Source organism: Rousettus aegyptiacus, unplaced genomic scaffold (assembly GCF_014176215.1).
Source record: "Rousettus aegyptiacus isolate mRouAeg1 unplaced genomic scaffold, mRouAeg1.p scaffold_m13_p_11, whole genome shotgun sequence".
Lineage (NCBI taxonomy): Eukaryota > Metazoa > Chordata > Mammalia > Chiroptera > Pteropodidae > Rousettus > Rousettus aegyptiacus.
Window position 1 is genome coordinate 42,157,658 of NW_023416286.1, and position 23,399 is coordinate 42,181,056.

At 51.8% G+C, this 23,399-nt stretch overlaps 1 protein-coding gene across 3 annotated transcripts in view; it reads left to right on the plus strand.

Annotated features, from left to right (window-relative positions):
- The first annotated feature begins 2,693 nt into the window (after window positions 1–2,693).
- Window positions 2,694–23,399, plus strand: part of ADGRA2 (adhesion G protein-coupled receptor A2) — a 33,889-nt gene continuing 13,183 nt past the window's right edge. For all 3 annotated transcript variants that reach the window (XM_016155236.2, XM_036228721.1, XM_016155237.2), the window contains exons 1-2: window positions 2,694–3,388; window positions 15,465–15,536. In XM_016155236.2, the coding sequence (XP_016010722.2) occupies window positions 3,126–3,388; window positions 15,465–15,536 (335 nt within the window). In that variant the 5' untranslated portion in view covers window positions 2,694–3,125. The remainder of the gene's footprint in view (window positions 3,389–15,464; window positions 15,537–23,399) is intronic.

Below are 23,399 nucleotides of genomic sequence, written 5' to 3' on the forward strand. Positions count from 1 at the left end.
ACAGTCATCCTCACCTTGTTGTAAGAACTGAGCTAATTCTTGTAAAATGTACTCAACAAATGCCTGGCCTATGAAAAGCACTCTGTGATGTTACCCTCCTTATATGCAGGTCCTCCTACAGTAGTTCTGATCTGCTTCTGTCTCAGAGAGAAGGGACCCTAATCGTTGCCCCATTTCTACGCTTAGCTGCTCCTAATGGAGGACCTGGTCAATCATGGGGTAAAAGGCCTCAGCCACTTCTTGACAGAGGGAATAGATCAGCTTTGAATTTGGGGGCAGAAGAGAGGTTGACTCGCAGCTAGCACCAGACAACAGCAAACTTTTTTGAAAGGGGCATAGATGTAAGCATTTAGACCCTTAAAGGAATACTTGTGGTCTATAAGAGTCAAGTAGGTTACATTTCTGCCATAGATTGGACTAATCTTATGGTAAGCCCCACTCCCTTGCTTCAGTCAGGATTAGTTCAGCCTCATTCTTATCATCATAGTACCTTATCCCTACTCCATTTGAGAGCTTATCACATACTATCGGGGTGTATTTAATTGGGCAAGCTCCCTAGCCAGATTTCCTGAGGTTGGGAACTAAGTTTGAGTCATTCTTCTATCCCAAACAAACCTCAAAACAAAAGGATTTTCATGTAGGCCACCCATTCGCTCCACCCTGCACCTCTGAGGACAGATAACCAGGAAGCTTCCTATAGGAAAAGCTTTGAGCAGCTCAGAGAAAAAAAACATTTAATAAAAAGGAATCAGAGGGTAAATTCACATCCCTGGCTTTTATCACTTAGTAACTTGGTTTCCTCATCCACACTTGTCAAATGGGAAAGTAATCCCAGCCCCATTCACCTCCCTGAGTAGATACAGAAGTCAAAACTGATGACCAATGGGACAGGACAGTGTTTTATAAATGTCTTCACCAAGCACCTCATTCCCACTTACGGGGAAGCATCGCTTAATTAATATCATTTGGCCTCTATTTAACTGCAGAGAGTAGATGTTACAGTGGAATTCCTTTCCAGACTCTGAGTGTCTTCATTTAGCAAAAAGAAATGATAGAAAAGCTGCCACCCAGGCCAGAGGCCTCCTTTTCTATTCTCCCTGAGAAGTATTCCTCTCCTGGGAACAAGAGGGTTGGATGCTGACTCTGCCACTGGGCCAAGGCTCTGTGACTGGGCTCCACTCTCACCCTTCCTAAGGAATGCAGCCTCAGCCAGCATGCCTCCTGCGGAGGGCTCCTGCTGGGGGAGTCCATTGCCCTTCTCTCTTCCTCCATTTGCAATCACTATTTATTTATCTTTGGAAGTTGAAGGAACCAGAGCCTGCAACTGGGAGAGACTTGTGGAGCCAGAGAGGGAAAGTGAAGAAGCCAGTGTCTGGGCCCCATGTCTGCCAAAAACAGGCAAAGGAGAAAAAGAAGCTGCTTCCCTGTAAAGGGCGGTAGGGCACTGGCTGAAGTACCACCGTGCTGGAAAAGACGTCACACACACCAGCAAGGCCAAGAACACAGAAAGAAGCTGGTGGTCCACAGCAACCACTTTGGTGGCACAGTGGAGTCCTGCCCAGGGATACTCCATCAGGGGCTGCCTGACCCTCAGCAGCAAGGCTCTATTAATTGGCAGAAAAGTTAACCTTTGTGGAGAAACTGAGGAAGCAAACACTGGGTCACAGTTCTCTTTCCCTCTCTCTCCAGTCCATTCCCAGCTTGCATTACAGTCCATCAAAGACTCACAGGTAATTTTCATCACTGCACCCAGTTGTCAAAGTCGGACCCTGCCCAAAGCCACCAACACTCTGCCCCTGGAAATTGAGTCTTCCCTCTCTCATACTCGTTTTCATGCCACGACTTACATTCATAAACTAGGGTTTCCACAGGGCCCTATTTTGACCCCAGAGATTGGACACCTCAGGATGTTAGGGGCTGTGTCCAAAGTCACACAGAGCTGTCTAGAATGAGGTTCTTCTGACTCACAGCACAGTGCTCTTTCCACTATCCCGGACCTATCCCCGCTTTTCCTCTTCTTGGGTTCCCTCATTCCCACTGCCAGATCCCCACCACACACACACACACACACACACACACACACACACACACACAGGGCAAGCTGGGATGTGGAAAGATAGGCCAGATCCAGCCTGCCTGCCTTGGCCTTTGCCCCCACCTTGGCCGAACGACATGCAACTCCCGCAGGGCAAGGTCGCAGTTGCAGAGGAAGGTCTGGGCCTCTGCAGGGGCTGGAGCAGGGCTGTGAGAGAGAGAGAGCCGGCTTCTAGGCTGGCCCATCAGGTCAGGGGGCAAGAAAGCAGAATCTCAGCAGCCCCAGAGCCGTGAACAAAGTTCACTGCAAAACATGGAGCACCAGACATCTCTGGTCAAGCCTGCAGGTCAAAGTCCCAGAAACATCCGGGCGCAGGCTGGCTAAGCATGAGCAAGAGAGGGCTTTTTGGAAAGTGACGACGATGGGCTTGAAGGTCTGAGATGACTTGAGGAAAGGAAGAGTCCTGGCTTGGGGAAGAGGAGTAGGAGGGAGAAGGAGTCTCGTTTCAGGACGGGAGCAGGAGACACGCAGGACCTCGAGCCGCGTTGCCGGCCCTCGCGCAGAGGAGGGCAGCGGTCTGGCTGCGCATCCGCAGGCGCTAGGGCCTCGCGGACGGACAAGCTGGCGAGGGGAGGGCGCCCCCTCGGGAGGGCGGGCGGGGACTGGCGGCAGCGAGAGAGGCGCCGCGCCGAGTTGCCTCCATCCATGGCACTGAGCGGCGGTGGCGGCGGCGGCAGCAGGAGCCCGGCGCGATCCGCTAGGTCCCAGCCCAGCGCTGAGCGAACAGGCGAAGCGGAGGCGCCCAGTGTCCACCAGCCCAAGAGCACCGCGTGGACTCTCCGGCCGCGCCGCGGAGGGCCGCCTGCGCTGCGCTGACAGCCGCGCCCGCGTCCTCCCCGCTGGGGCGCTAGCCGGACATGCCCCCGGGGTGCGGCAGCGGGGACCCCGGGGCTTGCCTCCGCCCAGGGCCCCCCGCCCCGCCCTCGGGCGCTCTGGGCCCCCGCTGAGCACGCCTCCAGCACGCACGGGTCCCCGCGACCCGCGCGCAGACGGGCCCCAGTGCTGTGGGTCCCCGCGGGGCGATGGGCTGATGGGCGCTGAGGGACGCAGGATGCGGGGGGCGCCCAAGCTCCTGCTGCTGCCGCTGCTGCCGTGGCTACTGCTTCTGGCACCCGAGACTTGGGGTGCGCCCGGCTGCCCCGTCCCCATTCGCAGCTGCAAGTGCTCGGGGGAGCGGCCCAAAGGGCTAAGCGGCGGCGCCCCCAACCCGGCGCGCAGGAGGGTGGTGTGCGGCGGCGGGGACCTCCCGGAGCCTCCCGAGCCCGGTCTCCTGCCTAACGGCACCGTCACCCTGTGAGTACCCAACTCGGCCCACCCGGCCTGAGCCCGGACGGGGGGACGAATGCAGACATGATGGGAGGGGCGGGAAGAGCGGGACTGGGACGCCGCTGCCACTTCAGAGACTCTGGGACAGGCCTGGAGCCGAGAAGGGAGACTTGGAGAGCTAGGTGAGATTTTAGGACTCCAGAGGTGTGGAGGGAGGAAGGGCCTTGGAGGGGTAGGGTGGGGGGTTTGCACCTCAGAGAGAGGCACGGGGGTCTCCCACTCACCTGCACAGGTGAAGGGGAATGGTTGCTGGCCGGACGCCCATGTCTCTTGAATTTCCAGACTGGGCTGGCGTTGAGGACTTCGGGGACTCGAAGTGGGTGGGATGGGAGACGGCTTAGGAAAGATCGACGTCCGTGGCCCAGTAGGTGGCTGTTAGCCCCGCGGATTCGTCCCTAGCCCGGCTAGAGGAGTCTCCCAGATTCACCTGTCAGGCCTGGCTCTTCCAGTGGGGGGCGTCCCATACGCTCCCCAAGCCTGCCAGTCCGATTTCCAGGCGGTCTCCTTTGGGCAGGCTCAAGGATAGGCTAGGAAAATCATGCCCTTGGGATGCAGGCGCTTCTGGTCTGAATGAGACCCGGCATCCCGATTTCTCTTGGACCCCTCTCGCGCTGCGCGCATCTGGGAAGTAAGCTCTGCGCTGAATTGTGCGTCCCACCCTCAACTGTCCCTCCCCTGGATATGACATGAGTGTTGGCTGTTTCTCAACTGACATTTTTGCGCAAAGATTGCTAAGAAAGAAATTTTAGCTGAGGGGAAGGCGGCTGCTTCCCAGGCTCCTTCTGTCGACCCGCTTTCTCTTCCCAACCAGGGCCTTATTAAGCCCTTGCTTTGCTGGCAGTGAGCGCGTCTCCTTGCGTCGCAACCCAACCCTAAGCCTCCTCTATGGGGGTCCGAAGTCCCCGCAACCGAAGGAGAGTTAGCGACCTTTCCCCACCGCAGAGATTTCCTGCACTGACCACGTGCTCGGAGCTCCACGCAAGCCGTGGAGTGGAGGGTCCGGCCCTCGCGGCGGCCCCTTCCTTTCCTGTCCTAAATCCAGCCTGCAAGCCGCTTCCCCTTCCCTGTCCTCCTGACCCTAGTGGCAACCGCCCCTTGCCCGAGTTGGGACTGGCTCACAGTCTATCCGATTGTGTCCAGAACAATACAGTAACGCCTCTGGTTGGGTGAGTTCGGAGGCTGCCCGCTTCCTGACAGGACACGACTGGTCAGCCTCTGACGCTGGCCGACGGGTTTGCATTTTCCCCAGTTGTTGGTGTGTGTGTGTGTGTGTGTGTGTGTGTGTGTGTGTGTGTGTGTGTGTGTGTGTGTGTACATGTGTGTGCACACATTAGCAAGAGAGAGGCAGTGTGTCTGCTCTCTCCCACCTAGCAGCTCAGGGCTATGGTCATGACATGGAAAGGCAGCTGTGGCTGTTCATTCCAAGTTCCCGCTGAGTGTCCACTAGTGCCGAAGGGTCCAGACAGGCCCGACATTCCCCAGCCCACTCAGTTCTGGAGGAGAAAAATGCTTGCTGTGTGGAATAGCTGGGCTGGTGCCTGTGCGAAGTCCCTGCTGGGCCATGATAGTTCAGTTCTGAGAGGGGTGTGTGTGTGTACCGGAACTGGTGGCCGTGGAGGGAGACGCTGTCTCTCTGCATATCTATTTGTTGGGATTAGGGAATTCTAACATACTGAAGACAGAAAGAAGGGGAAAACTTTAAAAGATGGTTTTGCAGTATATCTGAGAATGATTTGGCAACTAATCCTTTCCAGCCACGGCTAATTTCCATCAACGCCACTCCAAGGAGTGGGCGGGGCCAACTCTGGGTGAGAATATATTATGACAGGGTGGCATCAGATATGACTGCTAGTTCACCTTCCCATCCCAAACCATCCCAAAGGAAGCACCTCCCACCACCCCCCCCCCATTTCTTCCCAGGCCACTGACCTAACTGGCTTAAAATACCTTTCCAAGGAGCCTGGCTAGACATACCCACAGGCACCACAGACAGAACAGGCCAGAAAAGCCCCTGAGAGCCCGCTGGCCCATCAGCCTGGAATCTGAATGAACCCCAGCAGCAGATACATTTCTTAGGCTCTTACCACTACCACCCCACCTCCGCCCACTGACTCCACATAATTCTGATCCTGATTGGTGTCCACCTATCCCCAAAAAGCTGTCTTCTGAAAGAAAAAGAACCCAAGTTCTTCAGCAGAAGCTGGGCAAAGATTCTCTTCTTGGGTCTCAGTCCCTTCAGCATCCCCATCCCCATCCCAGCATGCACTTAAGGGAAGAAGGAGAGGCCTGGAAAGGGGATGCCACCTCAGCCTGGCAGCAGAGCAAGAGACTAAGAGCACTAAGACCTCCTCCACACCCTCCCAAACTCTTCTTTTTCCACAAGAAGTTCTCCTTACACCTTTTTGCCTGTCACCTGATGCAAACAACAGGACTTGAGCCAATAGTTTTTGCATTGTGGCTTTATCCTCCCTCCTCTTTCCCTGCTTTCCTCCATAATAAGCCACCAGATCCCAGTCCCCTTCACATACCACCCTGCTAAAAGGTCCTCATGGAACATGGGACTCCACCTTGGCAAACTTGACAGGCACTGAGTGCTGGGACTGTGCTAGATAAGGTACCTGTCTGCTGGAGCCTCTGCTCAGAGAAGGCCTGCACGCAGTTCAAAGGCATTTCTGTGAGCAGTCCCTTTTACCGCACCAAAAACCCTTCCACCTCCACCCTATTATCTCAACTTCTGCCTTCTGTTTTTGTAGACTGTGTGCCCACCCCCCTTGCTTTTTGTCCCTTCCCTCTAATGGATTTTCATTCGCAGTTTTCCAGGAAAGCAGAACTCTTGGCTTCCTTCCTGATCCATCTGTCCCACCCCACCCCCATCCTCCAGTCTTGAGGCCTAGTCCAAAGGACAGCTGTGGGCACTTATGTTCCTGTCCTTTATGGGGGAAGGGGGAAGGTCACGTGGGGGTGGCTTATTACACGGAGAACCTGGGTGTGGGAGGGAGACACAGACCATTATGAGCCTCTCACCTACCCCTGGGCAGCAGCTGATGGGCCTGCTTTCTGGTTCTTAGCTCTTGCAGTTAGAGTGGGTGGGTGGGTGGGGGGCATCATAAGGAATTCCAGGGAAGGAATGATAATAGATAATTCCAAAAGGAAATGTCCTAGGAGGACCTCCTATGACATCTGAGCAGCCCCTCAGAGGATACCAGCCAGTCTCCTAAATTCCTAGACCAATGGCACTGAAAAGGGCCTTAGAGATCAGCAAATACAGACCCTGCATCTATATATTACAGCTGAGCAAACTGAGCCTAGACAGAAGTCCAGGGTCTTGCCAGTAGTCACCAGGCTAACTGATGCCTGCCTCAGGATTAGCTGATTAGGTTCTCTTAGTGGTCCTCTCAGGTCAGAGACTTGCTGTTCACCTGGCTGGACTTGAGACCCAATAGAGACAAAAGCTGCTTTTAAAAAACACCATTTCTTCCCAGCAGGGCCCAGGACCTTTTGACCTGGGAACATTCCAAGGCTGGGTGGGGAAGGGGGCAGACATGGGACGGGTCACTCCAGATTCTCCCAGAGCCAACAAATCCTCATCTACTCAGCCTCCTAGTTCGGCAAGGGGTAGGGGGTGCCCACCACATAAGGCTACTGACATAAAGGAGAAGGGGCACTTGCCACACAGACGTGCCTAGCAGTGGCTGGGTCCTTTTACTGTGAGTTTGGTGGTCTTCAGAAGCACCATGGGGGGAGGGGAGTTCTCTTCACAGCCCTTGAGTTTGCTCTGGCCTCAGGAAAGTGATTCTTGAGCACAGATCTCCCGCTGGACCTCCAACTCTGGACTGGGCCCTTTTCTCAGGGCCCCTCACCCCAGCCACCAGGATCCAGTTAGGGGAGTTTGGAGCAAAGTGTGCCAACTGCCATGCACATAGCCTGAGGGGAGTGGAAAGATGCTGGCTGGAGGGGCGGGCCCATGCTGGCTTCCCCACCCCCTTCTCTTCCAGCCTCTTTCCCCCATATGGTTCTCATAAGGTCTGGGCTCAGAGACAGCAGCCAGAGGAAGTGGCTGTGTACAGAGAGCTTTTGTAAGGGGAGGAGGGGGGAGGGGGAGAGACCGAAGAGAAAGAAGGAAAGAAAGAGGGAAGAAGCAGAGGTGGGAGGAGGCAGAAGCCGCCGACGTACTCCCTTACCCTCCAATGGTGCAAAGTCTCAGCTGCCACACTCCATGTGGGGTCCCAGACTCTGCCTGTCTGAAGCGGGGAACCCAGAAGAAGTCCACATCCCTCGCTGACTCTCTCCACCTACCTACTGAAGGAGCTGGAGGCAGCTAGCCACTTCCTGGAGGTCTTAGAAACCCCTGCCCTTAGGGCTCCCACTAGGGTAGGCTGTCAGATATATAGCCACATCTCAGGGAGAGCACTGGGCAGAGAACAAAGCCCTCTGGGGTTCACTGGTTGAGTTTTCATTGCACCAGAGAATGGAGAAGCCATGGCGCTGAGCTCCAAAGACAATACCTATAGTTCAGCTTTCCAATGGATCCAGGACCCAGAATGGGTTATTTGGTCTGAATTATTTGGAACCAGTGCATGAACCCAGCCAGCCACTCCTGGTCCCCAGAAAAGTCCCTTCCTGCTACTATCGATCATCCCTTTGTGTTGGTGTTGGGGAGGGGGGCAATCCTAGTCCTGGGGATAAGTGTGAGAATTTCTCCCAAAGGCACAAGCAAACCAGTGTAATTTGAACCTAACCAGAAATTGACCCTTAAATTTAGGGTCATGTTTTTAAAGGGAAAGAGTGTTTCTAAGTTTATGCCACGTGGGAGTCATTGGGATAAGAACCCTTTCCTGAAGGAGAAAAAGTTCCAGCCACCTCTGAGTTGATCCCTGGCTTTTCATTCAGTGGGCTCTCCTTGCCGACACCCAGAGAGGGGAGGCATGTTCCCTAATGCCGCACAGACTGGACCAGGACCTCTCATTTCCCCATCACCCTGAGGTAGAGAATGCCCCATGCATTCCAAGGACCAGACCCAGAGCAGGGGAGAAGAGAGGAGGGAAACGGCCCTTGGCTGAGGAACCAGAAGGAAAATCCGGTAACTGCTAAGAAGGGGCTGCTCAGAGGGGCTGTTTATTTTCATTCCCCCAGCCCAGCCTTTCTGTTCTATTTAGAGCTCAGACACTGACAAGACAAGGCTGCCTCCTCCCCTTCCTCCCTCCTCCTCCTGGGGGTGAGGGGGGGGCATCCTTTCCAAACTCCAGAACATTCCTTTGTTTTTAGGACTGGGTTGATGGGGGTGGGGGAGCAGAGAAATTGTAGAGTGTAGCTAAATGCCGGCCCTGGGAGCGGGGAGAGGTGGGAAGGGGGAGCGAAGGGTGTGCAAGATGGATGGGGCCAGGTGAGGGGCAGGGGAACAAATCTGTCACAAAGGAGCAGGGAATGGGGCGGAGAGAACGGTCAGAGGAGGGAGTTCCAGCCTGAACTTGAGGGGCCAGACATCTCCCAGCTGGAGAGGGAAGGGGAGGTCAGAGAGCCCCCACCCCCAGGGCTCTTTGCCTGCTGGGACTGTGTAGCGAGGCAGAAACCCTAGACTTCAGGCTCCAGGAGTCTCCATATCCAGGATGGGAAAAACTATCAAATATAAGGAGTGTTAGTCTTCAGTCTAGACCCTTCTTTTACAGAGAAGGAAATCCCAAGAGAGAGGCTTACCTGCCCAAGATCACACAGCTCCTAGCCAGACCCTAGTCAGCTTTTTCCCACACAGACCAGAGATACTCTCCTTGGGGAGGAAGCAGGGGAGATAAGCTAAGCCACTTCCTCCACATGAATTTGTGAGCCAGGGAAAAGGGGCACCCACTCCCAAAGATAGCCTAACAAGTACAAGTGTACTTAGGGGCCAGGTGTACACAATGACTGCACTGAGTATTGGAAATCAGACTCATCCAGGAGAAGCGGGACTATGGTCTCTAAAGTGTTCCTCCCAGTGTTTCCTCTCCCTCTGCTCAGCTTCTGGACGATGGTACCCCAAGGGGGAAGGTGTCCCAGAAGGGCTGTAGTTCAGGAGTGAGCTCTGTCAAGACTGATTGGGGGATGTGGAGGAGGGCATGTGGGGAGGTGGGGAGTGGAGGTAGGAGAAAACTGACCCCTGACCTGAGAACACCAGGGTACAGCATGAACTCTGTCCACTGACCACCTCCACCTTCCCTAGAGCTCTGTCCCTCCAGATAGCCAGCCATTCATTCTTTCAGCCAGAGCCTGCTGTGTGTCCAGCCCCAAGTTAGGAGGTGAGAGACCTGTTCTCTGCCCTTATAGCCTCATTATGGAGACTGGATACAAACAAAGCTGGGCAGGATCAGGGCCTCAGGGCTCCCAAGGAAAACATCTGAGGCAGAAAAATCAAAAGACTAACTCATACTTAGGTATAAAAGACTGATAACAGATAGAGTCTTTCAAGTTTACTTGTATTTAAAAAGAAACTCGCTTCAACCAAAAACATGGCTCCTCCCTCCTCCTTGCCAAGGCCCAGAGAAGGGATATGCCCAGGCATCTCCTGGTGAGATTTTAGGCCATGTGTGAAGGAAGTGTTAAAGGTAGATGGGGAATAACTTTCCAGCTTCCTCAAGTCAGGGGGATTCACACTCACAAATATTCCATCCTATCTGACACATCTCACTCCACCTTCCATGCATGGAAGATTGTAGACACCATGTCTCATATATGTCTGAAGTACTGATATGTTGTATAGGGCCAAGCACACAATAGGTGTTAGTGTAGGTTTGAAGAACACATGAATGGATACCTAGATGTGAATGATCACAGCAGACTCTATTCCATGTGGTCACACTTAGGTGCTGGGAGCCCCGAAATCCCCATCAAAGCACACTGACCACCTACCACAAACACCTATAGCACCTTCGCTCAGGCTCCAGACTCCCTTAAGGTCAGTCTTCCCCATCTCAGCCCCAATTTCTTGGTTCTGCCTGCTCACCACCAAGATAGGGTATCCTTGTAGAGAGGATAGGTTAGAGAAAAGTAGACAAGAAAGCCATGTTCATAGGCGCCATTGCAAGACTGTTTTCTCTTTTAACCTTGACCTCAGACCCTACCTAGACAGCCCAGTTTCAAAGCTGGGGTCAGAGGCTGTCTCAGGACATAATGCTGTAAAGTCTGGGGAAGGAAAGCCCTACCTGGGTCTCCTGCTAACCAGTAGAGATTCATGGCTGACTGGACAGGCTTCCAACACAGGGACAGAATCATAAGAAGTACAGGAGTGTTGCCATGTCCCCTCCAACATTTATGTTCTCTGCAATCAACCTAAATGGTCATGAAGGGCAGCCTGGAAGGGAAGGGAAGTCACAGGAGGGCTGTCTTTAGCCCGAGGGTGTGTGTCAGAGCCTGTGGACCAGAGGCATTCTCACTTTTAGAGGTTTTACCATCATATCAACCATATAAAAATGCACCCCCATCCTTCATGAAACATAAGAATTATTGCTTATTGACATAGAATAACATTTGGTAGTTATTTAATTAAGCATTTATTAATCTCAGTTTGTGCCATTTAGATTTCAGAGGCAATTATGATTTTTTTAGGTTTCAGATGTCTTTGTGAGCTCTGCAAATGTTTGGCTCTGGGAGCTGCACCTATGGAAGGGGCTGGGAGTCCAGTGTCACCTCGATGATTCGGAGTGGATTATGGGCCTGTGTTTTGGTATCAGCAAGCAGACCACCCTCCTCTCCCTTACTGATGGTCTCCCTCAGATACTGCCAAGGTGCCAGCAACAGGTGTTGGAGATGGAGCCTTCCCAGCCCAGAGGGCCTTGGCAAGGGCCTAAATTCCCGGCTTAGACTCCCTGGAGAGCATAGATTTCCTGGCGTCCAGACCTGTGGTCCTTGCACCTGTGTTTATCGGGGCGGGGTGGGGGGCTAACATATATGACTCTTGCCGCACATGGGAGAACCATTTGGTTCAGGCATGTGCTGGCCCCATGCCCCACACAGCAGTGCCCACATGACCCCTACAGGGTCATCTTTGATGTCGGGCTGGAATCTGGTGAGTTCCTGTGGCTTCCCAGAGGCCGCAGGGCCTCTCTGTAGACGCCAGCCACTCACTCCCTTGGCCTCCAGCCTCATTAGTGGTAACTCCGCTTGCTTCTGTTCCCTAAAATAGGACCCTAGTTTGGAGAGAGTTCTGGAATGGACTTAGTGTACCCCCTCTCCTTGGCCAAACTTCAGGCTCTGGGGTAGAGAACAGGGGACTCCAGGGACTGGCTGCTTTCCTATGAAAATTTGACATTGGAGTGGTAGACAGAGGAGGGAGGGTGGGAAGAAAGAAGCTGAAGATGCTGGGCTGGGCGAGCCAGGGCTCTGTGAGGTGAAGCTAGCATGGATGGGAAGGAAATCCACTTGGCTGGTGCCCTATGCTGTTGCAGGGCTAGAGGCTGGTACAGGCCCGGGAAGTGTCTATCCGGGTGTGGGGTGAGGGCTGCGAAGATGGGGCCAAGACTAGCACTGTGTCTGAGATGCTGAAAAGAACTGTGGGGCCGAGGCTCCCTCCTTCCCTGCTCGATTGTTGAGGCGACCTTGGCTGTCTTCCTCCCATGAGATAGCCTAGTGTGAAGGGAACATTTTTCTTCCCTTTGGGCGCGTGCGCGCGCGCGCGCGTGCGTGTATTTTCATCGGCCCCACTAGCAGCCCTGTAACTGCCAGCTTCCCACCTGCGCATAACAACGCCAGACCCAAATCACTGCCCTCTCCACCCTGACCAGACCCGCCAGGGCCACCTCTGAAGAACTGAACCTACGAGCACAACTGACACCATTCGCTGGATGATCTGGGTCTAAAGTAAAATTTCCTCAGCCCTATCTAGGTTACCAAGGCCAAAAGATCCAATTCTGGGTATTTAGTGACTTGAATCATATAGATACCTGCTTGAAGTCTGTCCAAGAACTGGAAATGGAGCCAGAAGGGGGCCTACTGGAGAAGGATGAAATGATGTTTGCGTGGTGTCCCTGCTTTTGTGAGTGGCTTCGAAGGTGGGCGATCAGGGACATGTTCTCTGCAACAAGAAAAAAAATCTTATTTCAAGACTTCAGGGCTGGATTTTGCACCAGGCTAGGGAAGCCAGAGGTGGGTGCGTGGGCTGCAGCTGGCCCCCACCCCGTTCTGCCCTCTCCTCCCCAGCACAACAGAAGCTACCTCAGAGAGAGGGGCTCAGGGGCCCTAGCCTGCAGGAGGTCCAGGTTCAGAGTGGAGAGGGGTGGGATGCAGGGATGAGCTGTTCTGGGCCAGAGGCTGGTCCCCAATCCTTTGCTCTGCTATCCCCGCCCCCAACACACACATACATACCGCTTCCAGTTGCCCCAGTATCTCCTGAGCAACCCAGACTTCCTCCTGGGGAGGAGATGTCAACAAGAAGACTAGATAGCCATTAAAGCCACTAGTCACTTGTGGCTCCCCAGCACTTGTAATGTGTCTCATCTTGGATTGAGATATGCTGGAGAAGTAGCATGTACAAAAGATTCTAAAGACTTATTAGAAGGGGGGGGGGGGAAGGAAACTATCTTAATAATTTTGTATGTTGATTACATGTTGAAATGAGAACATTTTGGATACTGGGTTAAATAAAATAGGTTGTTAAAATTAATTTAATTTTTAAACTTTTTAAAATGTTGCTACTTGAAGATTTTGAATTACATATATAGCTTGCATTGTATCTCTGTAGGTCAGCTGTAGTGAAAGAATTTGGGGTATGTGAAAGGGGTTCAAAGGCTAAAGTCTGAAGAGTCTCGAGAATGTGGGGTAACCCGCAACAGGACCACTAGACCTATCTCAACAGGGTTCTCAAATTAGCATCCCAGGTTTTAATCTTGGGGACTTGGGAGTTTTAGAATTATTAAATATTCTGTTTTCGGTGAATGATCTTTTTTTAAAAAAATCTTTTACCGATGATTTTGAGATAATTTTTTATTAGACAGCATTTTCATAGTGTCAGATTTTTATTTCTAAAGTCAATGTTTCTCAAACTGAATCCTCAAGACATATTCACAGAGAATAAGATACTTTTTTTCCCTCCCTTTAATAGGTCTATACTTGACACAGTTTGACAAATAATGTTCTCAGGCCTCCCCCTTTGTGGATGAGGCTGTGATAATCTGGCAGCTCTGTTCCTCTGTCTTTCCACACCCCCCGCCTCGCCCCTATGCCTTTCACCCCTATCAGCATCCCCGTCCTCTTCCCTCCCCGTGAACCCAGGGAGGGCGCAATCTCTGGCAGAGACCATGGGGGTTGGGAGGAGGCTGAAATGGATGCCCTTTTTTCACCCTCGCTTCTGACATTTCAGGACACCTCCCTGACATTCTTAAGATACTGAGAGATCTGCTCACCTTCTCCAACATTAATTGCAATCTCTGAACCTCAAACTAGGGGTGTATGAAGGGAATTAACTGGAGATGAGATGAGGTGGGCTTTGATTTAAAAGTCACACCATCAACAGTCTGTCATGACCAAGGGGGCCACCCCAGTCCCACCAGGGCCATTAGAGGCGTTAAGCACTGACCAGATTATTTATGAGTTATTACCACCATGTGTAATATGAAATAAAACTATCCTAATCTTTACAATGAAATAAAGAGGTTCACAAAAGTTCTAATTGCTCATGTAATGACTACTGTGATACTCTTTGAAATATCAAGACAATGTTATGTGTATTTTGAAGCACATTGGAAACCCAACATTTCCCGTTGAACCCCTCCACACAGTCACTCTTCAGGCCTTGCTGGGAAATGCTACCTCTGGAAGGACAGTTAGGTGGGGACCAGAAGGGTAGGAAAGGTCTATCTGGAGAGAGGAAAAGGGAGGAAGGAGATGAGGTCCCCAGCCATTCCCATTGACCCAGAAGGCCTCTTCCACTGCCTGCCATTGTCTATTCTCCACGAGCTTCTTGAACATGGAGTAGCTGGCACATCACATGTCTGGGATCCTCTAACTGCCAGCTGGTAAAGTCACCCACCCACTTCCAGTGAGCTTTGGGGCAAACTGACAGCTCCTCTCATGCCTTGTCCGCAGCCCCTGCCTTCTCCCTGATTGTCCAGACCAGAGGCTGCTCACGCAAGAGAAGACCCAAGGCCTGACCTCTGGCCTCTGCAGGTCCACCAATAAGAGCAAAGAAGGGAAACCCTTTGCCTCAGCCCAAGGCTGGCAAGAGTTTGGGCTGAGAGGCTCATTAAAACTTTTTAATAAGCAATTAACTCAAGGGATGAAAGGGATGAGCCCCTGGGCGGGTCTGGAACTCCTTCCTCCCAGCAGGGAGCCTGGCAGAGAAAGGCTGAGTGGGTGGGCACAGTGGGTTCAGACAGTTGGCCTGGGGCCTCTTTCCTCATCCCCTGGGTAAATAAACAGCTCCAAGTGGGCAGAGGGCTGAGGCCTGGTCTTCCCCTGGGCCCAGGATTCTGTCAGTTTTCTGTTAAGGCTGCAGACAGATGGGGGACACTCAGGCCCTCTGAGTTGGGGGCCTTTCAGAGATGGGAATGTTCCCTTCCAGTGAGGTCCTCAGGTCACAAAGTGTTGGAGACCCCTAGGAGGGGCAGCGCCTCCCATCTCCACACTTTCTGTTCCACCTACCAGAGTCCTGACCCAATCCAGGCCATTCTCCCCACCGCTATCCTCAGAATATTGGGCTGAGGGCTTGAGCAAGACAGAACTGTGGATGACAGGAAGGGGCACACTGGTTCCAAGTTATAAAGTGTCATTGCAACTTCACACCTGCTCAGCCAACCTGCATAACAGAGCCCTAGTCAGATCCAGGCCATGGGGAGACCCAGGGCAGGAGACATGTCTGATCTGGGGCTCAATGGGCTGAACAGTCTGCCTAAACTATTTGCTGGCTCCTCCCTATAATCTCCTGGAGCAGAGGTGGCGCTGCTGCCTTGTACAACTTGAGGGGGGGGGGGTGGCATTTATATAGAATGCAACATGGTTGTCATGGAGAGACTGTATCCTCACTGCACCTACCCTTTCCAGCTTGTAACAGCACATTTTCCTCTTCTCCCTGTTCCTTCAGGCTCTTGAGCAACAACAAGATCACTGGGCTCCGAAATGGATCCTTCTTGGGACTGCACCTGCTGGAGAAATTGTGAGTGCTGGGGCAAGGTGGGATGGAGCAGAGGGTGGGGGGGTGGGGGATGGAGGTGGGGCAAGGGCTCAGTCCAGGGAGGATGAGAAACACTGGTTGGTAAGGAACCCCACAATCCAGAACCTGCCTACTCAGCAGGGCCCAGAGTCAGACCCACTGGGACCCTACCCAGGACTTGACCACCAGATGGAAGTCAGAGGGAGACTGGTCTGAGAGAGAGACCAGCTCCTTCACCAGTGACAGCAGAGAGAAGTAGGGAAACCTCGTGGTCTAGGCAGGGATGAGGCTAAGGGAAGCTCATTAACGCTCTTTAATGAGCAATTAGCTATGAGGGCTGAGCCCCTTGGCTGGCCAGAAGCCTCTGCCCCCTCCCAGCTGGGGGCCCAGCATAAAGAAAGGGCCCAGGGAGGATTTAGTGTGACTGAGACCTCTTTCCTCCTTCCCTAAAAACAAATCAACAAACAAAGCCCCAAGGGGCCAAAGCCCAGGGCTGAGGGTTGGGATAAGTGATCATATCCAAATTCCCCCACTCCCCCCAAGCCCACCCCCACGCCTCTGCCCTGGTGTAGAGCTGCAGCTGCCCTGCAGGACCCAGCAGCCTGGTGTTGGACTCAGGAGGGCCCTGCCAATCCAAAAGAACATTCTTCCCAAAGTTAGGGACCTGACTCGGTCACAGGCAGGTCATTTAACCTGCCAAATGAGGGGATCAAGCCAACCCCTCTTCCCCCCGCCCCCAATTCCCTGTTGAATTGGCATGCTCCGGAATCCAGCCTGTACAACAGCTTTGGGTCCTGTCTCCTCCACCAAAAACCTGGGTCTATCATCCCTCCTGGAGACTGATCCTCGCCATCTCCCTGTCCTCCAACCTCATTTCTCCTATGTCTGCTCCCAGCTCGCTGGGCATTCCCGAGTCCTCCAATAGGGCCCCTGCCCACTTCTAGTATCATTTGCCTAAAAGGCTTGAATTAGTGAGATGGAGGATACAAAAGAATAAGGCGGAAGCCTGCTCTCAAAAAGCCAAAGAGATTATAGTCTAGTGGAGACCACAGACAATGCCCTATATATTATAGTTAAGTAGGTCAGAGTTTCTGTAAAGTCCAAAGGAGGGATCAGTGAAGGCTGTTAAGGAGAATAGAGATGCTATATTGCTATCTAGGTGACAATGAATTTAGTTATTTAACCACAACAACAGTCTTATGAGGTTATTTCTAATACACCCACTTCATAGGGGAAGGGAAAGCCTCTTTCCCAAACCCACCACCCAACGTGGCAAAGATAGTTTGTTGGCCTGGCTAGGTTCAGTCCGGATGGGAAGGCAGAGCATGTTCTGTTTGATCTGGGCATGTTGGGGGTAAGAGGGGGTCTCAGATGTCGACCGTGGTGTATGCCCACAGCTCCGTGGCCAGGTCCCTCTGACCATCTACTTTTCAGGTCACAGATTGGGTGGTCTGGGCAAGTAAAAAGAGCTGTCACCAAGCTGCTCTTTAAATTCTCCTTGGTCACCAACAAATAGAGCAGATTTTATCCTCCCGAACAGCTAGGATTCAGGAGCTCTGATTCCTACGCTCAGCCCAGACTTGGTCTTAGAGGGCTGAGTGGCAGGAAACCAGACACTCCTTCTAGGATCTTTTGGAGGAAGACAAACCACAGCTGCCTCTCCAACCCTTTGCTTTGCCCCACCAGAGCCAGTCACTGCCCAGAGATATTCTCTCTTCTCAGCACAAGCAAGCACTGCTCTGAGCCTCCCGTGGCCTCCCTGACACTTTCCCATCTTTAGTCAGAGACCCACTGGGTGTGCACGCTTCTCGTCCCTCGATCTCACGAGGGTAGATTTTCTGATGAAGGTGAAAAGATGGCCCTTTCCTTCCTACCCATGCTGACATACTGAATTAGACTCCTCTCCCCAGCACTGTGTCCCTGGTCACCACACAGCAGGTGCATGCAAAACATGGGAGGCAATCAGAGAGAATAGTCAAAGTGGGAGAATCATCAAAGGACAACGACTAAATCCTGAGTCGTGTGAGATGGAAGTGGGTGCTGGGCATGAGAAAGGCACTCGAGTGAGAATTCAAGGTCCTGAGTTTGAGCCCCTGCTCTGTTAGGAACCATTCTAGTCATGCATTCTAGAGAAATTTGTTGAGCCTCCTTTGTTTATTGTATTTTATTCATTTATATATAATAGATGTTCATTTATAAATTATGAATCTCCTTAATTTGCGTGCCAAGCTCTGTTCTAGGCATTGGGAGTGAACACAATAGACCGAGTGCCTGCTGTCATGAAATTTACCCTCTATTAATGGGATCTAGAAAATAGCAAATGACTGTATAATATGCCAAGAGGTAATAAGTGCTACAAACTAAAACAAAGCAGGGTAAGGGAGAAAGAAAGCAATGGGGGGTGCTATTTTTGTAGTGAGATTAAGGAAATCCTGATGACAAGGTGACTGAGCCTGAGACCTCAAGGGAGGGAAGAATTGAGAGGAATCTGGAGGGTAGAGAAAGCAGCAGTTAGCAAGGTCCTTGGCTCCAGCATATGCCTAGTGAGTCTGAGGAACAGAGAGCCGTGTGACTGGAAAGTAGTCAGAGATGAGGTCAGAGTGATGCAAAGGTAGGCACCAGGTTCAGGGCTTCAGTTTCATCTGTAAAAGGGGGATGGGGTAGGGACAGGGTGATTTGTAAAGCACATTGTGGGTTTAAAATTCTGTTATCCTTGGACGTATGTGTGTGAAACCCACAAGACCTTCATAAGGAGGAAAAGATCAGAGTCCAGTGATGTGGCCAGGCATTCCAGAGGAGGGGAGGCCTCTGGGAAGAGGGAAGTGCTGTGTTCAGCAGGTGCCCATGCTTCCCAGTGATGGAAAGGCAGTGCAGGCGCTGGAAGAGCCCAGAGTCACCACTGTATCCGTGGCTCATCACCACTGTATCCGTCAGGGTTCTCCAGGGACATAGAACCAATCGGAAGCATGTGTGTACCTTTATATAAATACCTAAAGAAATTATTTCTTTATAAAGAAAATAATTCTTTTTAAGGAAATAGCTCACATGATGTAGGGACTGGCAATTCCAAATCTGTAGGGCAGGCCTACTGGCTGGAAAGTCAGGCAGGAGTTGATACTATAGTCTTGAGACAGAATTTCTTCTCTGGGAAAATAGTATTCACTCTTAAGGCCTTCAACTGATTGGATGAGGCCCACCCATATTATCAGAGGTAATCCCTTTATTTAAAGTCAACTGATTGTAGATGTTAACCACGTCTACAAAATACCTACACAGCAACACCTAGATTAGTAATTGATTAAATTACTGGATGCGATAGCCTGGCCTAGTGGACATAGGAAACTAATCATCACAACCACTGACCCACTACCCCTAAGATGAGAGACATCCTGGGCCCTGCTCCTGGAGATGCTAATTCATCAGGTCGGAAGGGGCCTGGGAATTTTTACAAGGTATACAGGCAATTCTCATGCTTATCCGGGACTGGGAACCAGTGGACCAGATGACCCCTAGACTGTGGGCCTATTCATCACAAATGAGACGCCTTGGCCTGGCGTGCAGTTGGTGCCAGGAAACACTGATCTCTCTGTCCTGTCAGGCCGAGACATCCAGGCTTGGGCAGCTGAGTCCATGGCAGCGTAACATCTCACAGTCCATAGCAATAAGTCCCGTGGGAGGGTTGGGGCCTCGTTTAATAACTGAAATGGTAGGTCTGGGCTGCTCCAGCAAATGCTGGTCTCTCTTCTCTGTGCTGAGTGCCCCTCTGGCCTCTGAGAACAGGCCCAATGTAAGTGTGTGGGGGGAGCAGTTCTGCATGGTCCCTGTTTTGCAATCCAGGGCCCTGAAGCTGGGGAAGGGACAGAAAGGGCGAGGAGTGGGAATGTGCCTGAGATGATCTCATGCTCCAGAGAATCTGGGGTGAGGATGGGGATGGGGGAAGGGCAGGGATACACTTTCATCAGCCAAGCAGGATGGAGAAGAAAACCTGAAACAGGGTCCAGCAAGGGCAGTCCATGGCCAGCCCAAGGAGTGTACAGAAGGGCCCAGACATGTGTGAGGTCCTGTCTCTGAGCCCTCCTCTCTGTATCCTGCGCCACCCTCAGCATGGATAAGCTTGTTTGTCGCCCGACCGGAGGAAAGACCTTTGGGGTGACTGGGGGAGGCAACAAAAGGGTGCAGAACTTAATTCTGGAGTAATAAAAGGCCTGGGACAGAATCCTGCCTCTGTCATTTACCTTCTGGGTGCCTGTCCAAGCCTCGGGTTTCTCACCTGAAAAATGGGACAGTACATGACTTCTTCACAGATTGTCATTGGAATAGATGAGTTCATGTAGGTAGAGAGCCTCGGCAGCACGGGCTTTCAGCAAATGGCCATTCCCTTCTTCTTGGGGGAGTTCCAAGTTGTAAGATCTTTATTATATGTCCCTTATTGTGTAGGATTTGTGCCGTTCCCCACCCTTGGTCAGGCAGTCATGTAGACGAAGTGGAGGTGCTGAAAGTACCGGAGGCTAACTCATTCCTCTGGTGCCTCCCATCTCTATCGAGATCCCCCACCACGCGCATTGGACAGGGCACAGAGCAGCAGCAGACTTCCAAGGGCTCTGAGGGCTCCCCAGTTATAGTAAGAAGTCCCCACTGGGGACCAAACCAGCCACAGGGCAGATGGTCCCCGGAAGAGGCAGAGGGAGGGAGAATGGACGTGCGTGCGAGCGAGGGCTTGTGTGTGGACACCGCCCCCAGAGGCTGTGCGCGCCCGGAGGAAAGGGCCCGGGGCGGGGAGCCTGCTCGGCCCCAGGATGATTTGTCATTGCCTAATGAGATTAATGAGCCCGGGGGCTGGTATGCAGGGGGCTGGGACACTCATTAGAAGCAGATGCTCATGGGAATGGTGGCAAGTGGGGGCCTGGGGGTGGAGTGTCGTTCACCAGCCAGGTGGTTTCCATTAATCTGTGGGAGGGGCCAGGGGGCTCTGTCCCTCCTCCCCTTCCTATCCTCTCTGACACTGGGGAGGAATGCGGCCGAGAGGCTGCCCTAGGCTCTGGCGCAGCTGAAGGCCGGGAAGGGAGGCAGATGGGTACGGGACAGACCTCTTGCTTGCTGTTGTAGCCCCAATGCCTGGCACAGGGTATGTGTTCAATAAATCCCTGTTGGATGATATCAGAGATGAGAGAGGCCGGGAGTCTGGGGGTGGGAGGGAGACTAGGACCATCTTGGCTTTAAGCCGGCAACCAGAATCTCTCCCTTTTCTCCCCTAAGACAACCTCTATAAGTGCGGGGGTGTCCTTGCCCCCTCCTCGCTTTCTAATGAACTGTGGAAGTCATGGAGGGCCCAAAGAAAGCTGCTCTGTGGCCTCCAAACCTATAATTTGGTTTTCAAACCCACAAGCAGGGAGGTCTACTGGGGCCAGAGAGAGCCAACTTTGTGTAGCCCCACCCTGTCCAAATGTGGTGCACACACACAGACACATGCATACACACTCTGTTATACAAACTCACGCACTCACTCTTTTCACAGCTTTAGTGGGATGTAATTTATATACCATAAAGTTCACCCATTTAAAGCAGACCATCCAATAGTTTTTAGTATATTTACACAGTTGTGCAATCATCATCATAATCTAATTTTAGAATATTTTCATCATCCTCAAACCTTGAATCATTAGCAGTCACTCCTCAACCCTCCACCCCCTATTTCCCAGCCCTGAGCAACCACAAATATACTTTCTGTCTCTATAGAGTTCCCTATTCTAGACATTTCATGTAAATGGGATTATGTGGTCTTTTGCAGCTGGAGTCTTTCACTTAGCATAATGCTTTCAAGGTTCATACATGTTATATATTATATTATATATTATATGTATATATTATATACATATTATAACGTGTATCAGTACTTCATTCCTTTGTATCTCCTAATAATGTTCCTTGTATGAATATAGCACATTTGTTTATTCATTTATCAGTTGATGGACAGTTAGGGTTTTTCCTCTTTTTGGCTTATTGTGAATAATGCTGCAATGACCATTCCTGTGTAGGTTTTTGTGTGGATGTATGTTCACTTCCTTGGATATATACCTAGAAGTGGAATTGCTGAGTCACATGGTAACTCTAGCTGCTGAACTGTTTTCCAAAGTGGCTGCATCATTTACTCTCCCATCAATAATGTATAAGTGTTCCAATCTCACCACATCCTTGTTAACACTAATGATTGTCTGTCTTTTTTGTTGTAGCCATCTTAGTACATATGAAGTAGTATCTCATTGTGGTTTTGATTTTCATTTCTTTAATGACTCATGGTGTTAAGCATCTTTATATGCATTAATTGGTCATTTGTGTATCCTCTTTGAAGAAATATCTTTTGCTCATTTTTTCATTTGGGTTATTAGTCTTTTTTATTACTGGATTGTAAGAGTTCTCTATATATTCTGAATAATAGTCCCTTACAGACATACGAGTTATAAAAATTTTTCTCTCATTTCATGGGTTGTCTTCAACTTTTTTAATGGTGTCCTTTAAAGAGCAAAAGTTTTAGGTTTTTATTGTCCAACTTATCAGTCTGCTTTTTTTTTTTTTTTTTGTCATTTGTGCTTGCACACTCACTCTTATACACTCTATTTCCTGGCTTCTGTTTTCCCAAGAAGGGTATAGAGTAATGATTTGCTCCCAGAAATCCCCCCTCTACCCTGACTTTTGCCATAAGGAGTCCTTCTCTTCCATATTGGAATAGATACAGGGAGAATGCTGCCAAGTCAAGGGAGTGGGTCTCGACTGGGCAAAGAGTAGGAGGGAGGGGAGGCTCCATGTATGCGCTACACCTTCTCCGGGTTCCAAGACCACGACTCTGTGGAAGCCTTCCTTCCGCAACACAGAAACATCTATCTGTGCATCCTCATGACCTCACCAAAGAGATCACAAGGGAATCAGATTAGAAAATCCAGAGCTGGGGTTCATAACCTGCATTCCACAAGTCCCTGAAATTATATACGCAATATTGGGTGTAGTACATGATTCTGGGGCAGAAGTCCATAGCCATCATCAGATTCTCAAAAGGATGTGCTTAGCAAGAACGCTGCAGAGCCATTGACCTATAGGGGCCTCACAGAACCAAAAAAAATACCCAAGTTCCTCCTGCCACTAGAGAGGGCACAGCCCCAGAGCTGCTTCCCCTACCTTAGGGACCAGGACGCATCAGCTGCTGTGTGTGGGCCTGACCCCACAGGGCTGTCAGAGCTCAGCCCAGTGAGCAGCCCCTGGCCTGTGCCCTTCAGGAGAGGACCCAGGACTCACTGGTTTGGGCTAGCAAGCCAACTTCTGAGGGCACTGAGGGGCTGCCTTGGTCACCCCGGAAGCTACCCTGCAGGCATGAGGCAAGGGGGAAGGAGTGCCAACACTTGGTGGAAGCTCCCCTCTCAGAAGGCCCCCAGCATGGCCTGGCTGCAGGAAATCCAGGGCAGGAAGGGGCTGGGGCTCAGAGGGCCGCCTTGCTCCCATCTGCAGAGCATCAGTGGGGCAGGCGGGGTGGGAGTTCTCGAGGGGGCCAGGGAGGAAATGAGAATAAACACAAGTGAGCTAGAGGGAAGGGGCGGGGGGCTGCGGCTTCAGCCCCTTGGCAGCCCATGAAGGGAAGTGACACAATGAGGAATGTGTTTCCTTCTGCCTGTCCCCCGCATGGGGGTGGGAGGCAGAGCCCTGAGAATGGCCAGACCCCAACAAGGGCCAGGGGGCACATGCTAGAACAGCATGGGTGGGGGGGACTGAGAGGGTGGAGGTCTGAGCAGCAAAAGGGGGTGGTATGGCAGGAAGGGCCTGGGCAGGCGGGGCACTTATCCAGTCCTCTCCAGTCTCCACGCTGCAGTAGTGTCCTAG